The 9250-nt window shown below is 31.8% G+C and overlaps 1 protein-coding gene across 1 annotated transcript in view; it reads right to left on the bottom strand.

Annotated features, from left to right (window-relative positions):
• LOC129234505 (uncharacterized) overlaps positions 1-8615 on the bottom strand; it is a 29098-nt gene extending 20483 nt beyond the window's left edge. Inside the window, exon 1 of the mRNA XM_054868506.1 lies at positions 8311-8615. Coding sequence (XP_054724481.1) covers positions 8311-8610 — 300 coding nt within the window. The 5' untranslated portion in view covers positions 8611-8615. The remainder of the gene's footprint in view (positions 1-8310) is intronic.
• Positions 8616-9250: the final 635 nt, after the last annotated feature.

The raw sequence follows: 9250 nt of genomic DNA on the forward strand, positions 1-9250 counted from the left end.
CTAAACGTTTGGCTGCTTCTGGATCCTCTGAATTAGTTAGTTCTATTTTTATTTGCTCAATTTCGAAAAAAAGTTCAACCTCCAGTAACAGACACCGACAATTCTGATGGTACCCAGTAACAGATAGGATGAACAATGGACAGAATTCCCTTTTTCTCTTCAAACTGTGCAAAAGTTCTTTATTTTTTGATCTAAAACCTTATTAAATTCAAATGAACATGAAACACCGGCAGACCTCGTGGTAGCTGTTCATAGCCTTCCACCACTGCTTTGTAAATACCAACTAGCTCATAAATTGATCAGTTTGATAACACTATATGATTGCACCGTATTCATGGGTCGCAGATTCGCAGCAACATCAGTTTTACCCACCTAAATTTTTTTTTATTTAAATCCGAACATTGACTGTCTGTTACTGGTGCCGTTACCTTGTAAGAAATTTTTATTGTTGTGAAAAGGGAAAAAAAATTAAACAATTTTTTTCTTTAAATTTGCACTATTTTTGTTAAAAAAATTAAGTTTTCGCCCCCTTTTTGACGTGACTCAAAAGTGATCCTAAATGGCAGAATAAGAAAAAAAAAACAGAGAAGTAATTCATTTTAAATTGAATTAACTGTTATTATTTATTTATTTTTCGATAATTATACGACAGCTTAGGAGTGTTTCTTCCCATTTATACCAACAAAGAAAATAAAACTTTTATAATATGGGTAAGGTAGTTTGAAATAGAGAAATTGTGACTTACAGTTATATATATTTACCTTAAACGTCTGTGTAATGAATTAACACATAGGTTGAAATTCAAATTAAACTATCAAAATATGAGTGGGGGGGAGTTTAAAATAAGGGGAAAAAACTCAGAGTTATATATACCCTGAATAACTGTATAAGGACTTAACTCATAGGTTGAAGTTTACATTTAAACTAACCCTCTTTCAAAAACTTGGTTGCATTGTCAATCATTTGAAAATTGAAATGTCAACCATAAATGTTACTATTTTATTCTTTTTCTCAGAAATTTAAATTTTTCTTTTTACTCATCTAGCATTTTGAAATTTACTGTTTCCTTTGAAATTAATATTTCTTTTCCTTTGAAATTCATTCATTAGTACAGAAAATACAGACTGGTGATCGAAAGACAAAATAGTTCTTTGTTTTGCCCAATTCATCAAAACAGCAGACCTCTTTCCCTGAAATCTCTTTTGGTGTAGAGCAGCAATAAGAAATGAAAATAACTTTTTTTTTTGTTGCTAATTACCTCATAATTTGATTAGAATTTCTTGAAAATTTTAATTCTTTGGTGAAAATAATAATGTAACGGATTCGGTGCGACTTCCACTTTCTTGAAATGAAGACACAGTTCTTGATAAAAACACAGGAAATTTATTTACACTATGTACAGGAAAGATCTTCAACAACTGCTAAATTATTCATCAGCAATTAAGCAATTATCACACAACACCGTAAACTCAACGTTTACACACGTATTTACTTCCAAATACGAAAACAACACAGCGAAATGCCTCGCTATAAACAGAGCAAAAATCTTCTCAGTTCGAAATCTGAATCGAAACTGACTGTTTATCCATCGCTAACGGCTTACATACACCGAAAAGAAATTTCTCAAATATTCCACGCGCTTCTGTAAAGTAGTAGACCGTTATCAATGAAAAGAAAGAAAATAGGGGTCGTATACTTTAGCCGAATGAAAAAGGGGTTGTATATTCATTACGGGAAACTATTTACAGGTTACGTTCCTACAATAATTACTATTTACAGAATTTGTAACAATAATTACTGTTAGCATCGTTGATCCCATCGGAAATGCAAATAATTACCTTGAACAACTTTTTGCAAAGCATTTTTGTTGCTATCCTATTTTCACATAAAATGATCAAATTAGTTTTTTAAATAACTGAGCATTGCTTCTAAAGCTGAAAAAAGCATGTGCTTTTAAAGATAAATCTTCAGACTGTTATTAATCTGTTCGTATTATGGACATTTTATTTATATTTTTTTTAATACTTAATTTAATTTTCTGTTTCTTGTGAAAATGGGTGTTCTGTTTCTTGTGATTTTGCGAACTGGTGTGAAAATTCAAGTGAGCAAAGGCCACAATGAGTAACTATTTTTTAAAAATCCTTTTCGTCTTCAAATTTTGAATAGCTTCTTCATAGTGAACTTACAAGTTCATAACTTTACTTACCAGGAAGCCACACGAATAGGTTAATAATGAAAAGGGTTTGAATTAGTAGCAATCTAAATAACATACTGAGGCATATTTTGGCGCAAAAATTATTTGTCCTTGTTCCCCCGTTATCGAGATACCAATCTGCAAAGCGTGTGGAAGATATCTTCCATTTTTGTCCGACACTAGCTTAATTTGGCGACTTTTCTTAAAATTTCGGCAGATTTTAAGACCGAATAACAGGGAAGCAAGAGCAAATAATTTATGCGTCTAAAGTCATACTACGCTCTTCTGATTGCTATTTGTTGAGATTTTTTTCATTGTTACATTTTCTTATGGGTTCCTGGTTAGAGCCAAAATGATGAAAGGACAAATAACCATACTTATGATATGCTATTACGGCGTGAATCTGACTGACTTTATTGCGACATGAATGATGTCCACACCAATGCTTATGACTCTTAATATTTCAAGGTAGCTGCATATAAAAAACATTCAACCATAACAAACATGATGTTGAAAATATCTGGACCATTCTGTATTTTGAGCGCCAATGTTTCTCAAAATGCTGTGGAAAATTCAATCAATTTGAGCAAAAACGCACAAAACTAAACAAGCCTACCGTAGTTACCGTATACAGATGAAGATTTTTCGAATTTAGACGAAACCAATTGCTTGAAGAGAGGATGTCTTTTTTTTAGGTAAAAAAATAAAATAAACTTCATGGAAAAGCAATATCAAATTTGTTCTCTCAAACTATGCTCTAGTAATTTTCAACTATTATTATTTTAGGATTATTATTATTACTTAATTGGAACATTTTTAATTCGCTTGTATGTTTTTTCTTTTGTGTAACTGTACAAACGTATGAATAAAACAAATCAGAACTAAACTACAACAAAAATTTCCCCAAACATAAAATTCTGAATTTGGATAGATAAATAAATAAATAAAGTAAGAATTATATTTATTAACGAAAAATGCTCCACAAAGTTTGGAATAAAAATTTGAAGCTCTTTCTTTTGTGTGTAAAATGATTATATTTACTGATTCAATAAACAAATCTTCTATCTTCGTTAGTATTCAGACTGCGGAAAAAGAAGTATTTCAATTAAATCTTAAAACCTGTTTCTACATTTCTTGAAACAAAAGATTGAAAATATATTCAAAATCTCTGTAATTTTACCAATTTTTGACGATAAAAAAAAGTTTTTTTTTCCAGTGCTATTGATTTTAATTTTGTAACCATATCAAAATATAAAACTTGAAATGAGGGTGTCCTGGGTAAAATCTTACAAACAAAAAGTGTTTGTAAAGTCAGAACAAACAACGTAAGTAGAAGCACAAATTTGTAAATTACCGCAGACACGTGTTTCGGCGTTACAGGGAACGCCTTTTTCAATGCAAAAAATAATGAGCTTATGGATGAAAAGACATCCGACAAAAGCCAAGAGCAGATAAGCATGCAGCTTAAAAGATAAAAACAGCGGATTAGCCAAACACCAATGACAAAGTTATAAACCGATAACGAACCAATAGGAATGCAAGCAATGCCCCAATTCATCAGATCTTGACTTTTGGGAATCGTTTCATATTTTGAGGAACAGTTTTAACTTAGTTAACGATCTTAGTTCAGTTCCATATTTTTCTAACATTTGGCTCCCATATCTTTAATACCCCCCCTTTTTTCCCCACTCATTTTTATCTATCTTCCTTTGTTTATTTTTACCTTTTTGTCTTGATTGACATCCCCCCCCCAATTTTCTTCTATTTATCTTTATTTTTCCTTTTTTCGAATATTTTTTGTTTTTGTTTATCTTATTTCATGGTTTTCCATTCTGCTTTTCCTTTCTTGCGGTTCACGGAGTTTGACAATTTCTTTTCTTTTTGTTTAAGCTTCGGCTTAATCCTTGTCCAATTGAATTCTTTCTTTCTGGGTTCGTACCTAAGGGAAAGCTCCTGGCCTTTGCTTGCATTCCTATTGGTTCGTTATCGGTTTATAACTTTGTCATTGGTGTTTGGCTAATCCGCTGTTTTTATCTTTTAAGCTGCATGCTTATCTGCTCTTGGCTTTTGTCGGATGTCTTTTCATCCATAAGCTCATTATTTTTTGCATTGAAAAAGGCGTTCCCTGTAACGCCGAAACACGTGTCTGCGGTAATTTACAAATTTGTGCTTCTACTTACGTTGTTTGTTCTGACTTTACTATTCAGCACAAAGGTATTTATTTATCTTATTAAAAAGTGTTTGGTTCGAAACTGGGTTTTTCTTAAAGCGTCGATTTTTGAGGTCAAAGTTTAATTTTTAACAGAAAAGAAAAAAGCGAAAACACTGCAGTCTTTAAATCCTGTTTTCATACGAAAACAGTAGGAATTCTGTCTAATATGTAAAAAAAGCACGATGTAGGTCGCATTGTAAAAAATTACAAATGTTATGTGTCCGTTAGTTCCCTTGCAAATTAAACCACCCAGAGGAGTATATGCAAGCATACAGTCAGACCAATAAATAGGTGCACATTTCCCTCATATCAAAATCCTTTTAAGTAAAAAAAAAAAAAAAAAGATTTATATCTATTAAATATTATATTTGCTACAATCGTATTCCTGTATATTTACATATTAATTTTTTACCTTAATTTTGCTTTTTGGACATTTTTTGTACAATATATTACAACTTCTTTATTGGTTTTCTGTTTATTACTATTATTCTTTATTTTGTTTTTTTTTAACTTAATTTTTTTTTAACCTTTATAGTGGGAAATAGACCAAAAAAACCTATTTACAACGGTTAGGATATGTATATGCGGAACCTATGTATAATGCGGAAAAAGATGTCTGTTTTCGAATTATTAGTTTTAAATCCCATTTTATAATAAAAACATTATACATATAAATTCCAGATTATCTGAAATGCCATGAATTTTTGCACACTTTAAAATGTTCTAATTTTAAGATAGTTTTAATAAACGTCATTTCGCGTTCTAATGACTACTGATATTTTAGAATGCAAGGAATAAGCTTGATGATATCATGAAAGATATTTTAATCTTTCGTCTTCATTTAAGTTAGTCTTCAACTTCTCAAAAACTTTGAGACGAACGGGAAATCATTATAATCGAAAGTGAGATATTAAGATATACGATTCCATATATGGCTTTTTCAAGAAAATATTTATCATGGGAGTCCTTAAATTTTCTTAGCCACCCCCTCCCCCTCCCCGGCTAAGAAAATGTTATGTTTCAGGTCTTTAATTCAAAGGGGGAAAAAAACTTTTGCTTTTTTCTGCTTAAGAAATGCATGAAAGGAAGTATTAGATTCGTGAAGATTTTCAATTTTGAAATTCGGATTTAGCAATTATAATGGGTTTTTATTTTTAGTTTCTTTAGAAAACATGTGGAAACCTGTCATCTGAAATAGAGTGTTATGTGATTATTAAATAAAACTCAGTGTCGATTAAAATTTCAAAGTAAATGAATTTATAATAAGTTATTCCTTACTGGTTTATACTGAATGTTGTTGTTATATGAATAGGATCTAAGTGTATTAAAAATTGGCAGTGCCGTCGTCTAGAGAGGAGGGGGGGGGGCTCGAGCCCCTTATATGGGCACTCAGAATATTACCCACTACGTTAAACCCCTATGGGAATGTTCATTCTAAAACTTATATAAATAATTCACCTTTTCAACAGTTAAATTTAATGTAAACTGCTTCAATGCGAATTTTTCTAATTATTTATTTATTAAAATTATTGCACACTACAGAAATAATCCAATTACAGTGGCAACAATATAAAAAAAGCAATTAAAACAAACTATACATTTAAAATATTAAAACATAAAGATTTAAAAATGTAAAATGGCAAGTTAAAAATATCTAAATCGTGACGATGAATGTTAAAAAGTTTGTAAAATTTAAAAAGATAAAAATTATCAACATAGTTCCGTCTGGTAAAAATATTTTTAAAAGAGGAATGACTCCTAAGAGTCCTACTTGGGACAGCAAGTTGTATCGAATTGACAATATCTGAGCAGTTAATTAAATTATGTAGAACCTTGTAGAAAAAAAAAGAAGATACAAAAGCTCACGGCGTGATTTAAGAGTGGGAACATTCTAAATATTACATAAATGAGAGTAAGAATAAGTTAAAAAAATTATATATATATTGTAATAGTAGTTATACATTTTTCCTCTGAATCCTGAAACAGTTCTCTTTCATTACTCTAAAATGAGCGGCACAGTGTAATAAAAGTAACTCTCTTAACCGTTTGGTTAAACTTGAGTGCGTCTGAAAGAATCTGTTGAAAACAGTGATAAAACATTTCGCCATAATACTGTCTCTAACTGATGCGTTTCACCTCCATCAGATATAAAACTAACAAACATGACATTCTGTATTCATATCTTTGTCAGAATATTCCCATTGAGACACATTTAAACGTATTTCCAAACCCCGAAGCAAAGTTGATAATTGCTTTAATGAAATATGTAGTTAATCAGAGCAATAAAATGCGAAATGTACATTTCATGATAGTTATTTTTATCATTTTACGAATTTAGTATTTGCCGTAGGCTACCAGATAGTTCGTAAATTTTTGTCTTCAGTTATTAGTGAGTTATGTTATTTTTATATCCTTTCATCATACCAAGAAATTAAAAGTTACTCCATAAATGCGATATGAAAATTGAAACTGAATTCACGATTTTGTAGCTGTCAATGTTGGAATATTTGAGGAGGGAAAACTGCATTAAATTGAGGAAGTAACTGAAACAAGGGGGAATATATTTAGCATTTCAAACTGGTGCAGTAAGACTCTTAAAGAGTAAAAATAAATTGAAAACAGGACAAAAAAAAGTGTGTGTCGTAAAGAAACACGATAGAAGAGAAACTTTTATACTTTCTTTTTTTTTTTCTTTTCTTTTTATTTCTTTCTTTCTTTTTTTTTTTTTTACATTCTGAATCGTCACTGCACCCGCATTTATTCCATCACGCCATACTCTTGTTCTTGCTGTGTCTGACTTCGGCATATTCACATCAAAATTTTACGTTTTAATGAAAAAAAATAATTATAAACAACGAGAAAACTAAACAATACTTGAAATCCGCTTTTTAATTTTTGTTAGTTAAAAATAATAGTAATAATAAAGTTAACATTGTTAATAAAAGTTAACAAACTAATTTTAAGGCTGAACAAGCAATTTGGATTACGCTTTTGAACTGAAGAATTAAATCAAGGAAATCTTAAAAAACCTACATTATTTGAAAATTTTAGAAAATCCAAAATCTACAAATATATTCCTGCTTAAGTTTAACCTTGACATTAATTTATTAAATTTATTAACAAAATTACTCCATAATTTCTATCAATTTTCATTGTTTTGGCAACAATTAAAAAGCGGAAGTATTTTAACTTTATAATTACTATTATTTTCCATTGTTTTAGGCAACAATTAAGATCCAACTACGTCACTTCTGTCACACAAAAAGGTTGCGGATCAGAGAATTTCAGAGGTCTCGAATAAAAAGTTTCACTTAAAAAAAAAAAAAAAAAAATCTTTCGAATTTTCAAAATTAATTTGAATTCTGAAATTTTGAATTCAAATTATGTTTTTCGCAATCACGAGTTTCGACAGGACCCTACTCATTGCTTACTACCCCACTCGCTTGTTTCTAGAAACGGTTCCTGTCCCTCCTCTTAGGCGGTTACGTGTATATAGTTGTGTATGTGTAGGCTTGTGTGTGTGCACGTTGGCGTGTGTGTATGCAAGTAAAGGCGCGTGTGTGTATGTGTGTGAGTACGTATGAGCGTGCGTGTGTGTAGGACATGGACGCCACCGACCAGGAGCAGCGGCTACCGGGAATAGTCGCGACTACAGAGGTCGGAGGGGTTGAAAAAGGAACCGAACATCAAGGACGGTCAAATGAAAACAATTAGCAATCGTGATTGCTAAAAAAAAATAAATAAATAAAAGCGAATGAGGAAGTAGGACACTTTTTCTCGCATTGAACTCACTCACAAATTTTATTTTAGAAAATATTGAATTTTATGCAACTCTGTACAGCTTGTCATGAACAAATTCAATCTTTGTACATGTTTCACTCGAGATAGAATTAAAGATACTTACCAGATCGAACTGTGGCCATATGACGTGTGGTTGCAATTGAGGATTCAACGTCGATAGATCCACTTGCACCAGTTTTGGGGCTTGATCGCCGTAGTTGTAAAGTACCAATCCTGGCAGGGAAGGCCTCAGGGCCGAGAGATCAATGGTCACCATTTGACGTTCGTCGTCTACCTCCGATGGACGTCTCTTGGACCTGTGCTGTCCTGTGGGCATCATACCCAGCTCAGATTGAAACGTCTTATGTGAAGTGCAGGACGTTAGTGTGAGTACTGCTAAAAGCCATAAGCATTCTTTACGCATGGTTCCGTGGATGTAATCTATGAAGGAAACATATTTCTGTTACTTCCGAAAAACATCAAATTGAAGCACACAAGGAAACATTTTATTGCAGCGAGGATAGATTGTTGTTTTCTTTGCATTGACACTGCTCTGGCAGAGAAACAACTTTTAGGGCATTCTATGGAAAGCACTGGAATAGTGTCCCACACACGACGACTAATAAAAAGACTATTTTGTATGAAAAACAATTGCGTGGACATCTTTGACAGGAATTTACCGATGCTTGAGAAAAGGAGTGTGTTCAACAAAAAACAAGACAAACGAAAATATATATATACAGTGAAACCTGTGTAAGTTGACCACTCGCGGTGCAGCACTTTGGCGGTCAACTTAGGCAGGTGGTCAACTTATAAAGGGCGGATTTTTTTTTTTTTTTTTTGTCATTTCTTGCACCATGTTTTCATTTTTTGAGGAATTCACCCTTACTCTTTCTGTTCAATTCACTTTCAGTGTTTAACATTATTGAAAGTGAAACAATGATTAAAAATACTATTCAAATAATTTTGCTATTTTTTCCTTGTTTTTAATTATATTAGACACTGTAGGTTTAGAAATTCCATATATGCCAGCTAATTTTCTCTGGCTTTCTTCATTTTCAATT

The sequence above is a fragment of the Uloborus diversus genome, chromosome 1 (genome assembly GCF_026930045.1).
Source record: "Uloborus diversus isolate 005 chromosome 1, Udiv.v.3.1, whole genome shotgun sequence".
Taxonomy (NCBI): Eukaryota; Metazoa; Arthropoda; class Arachnida; order Araneae; family Uloboridae; genus Uloborus; species Uloborus diversus.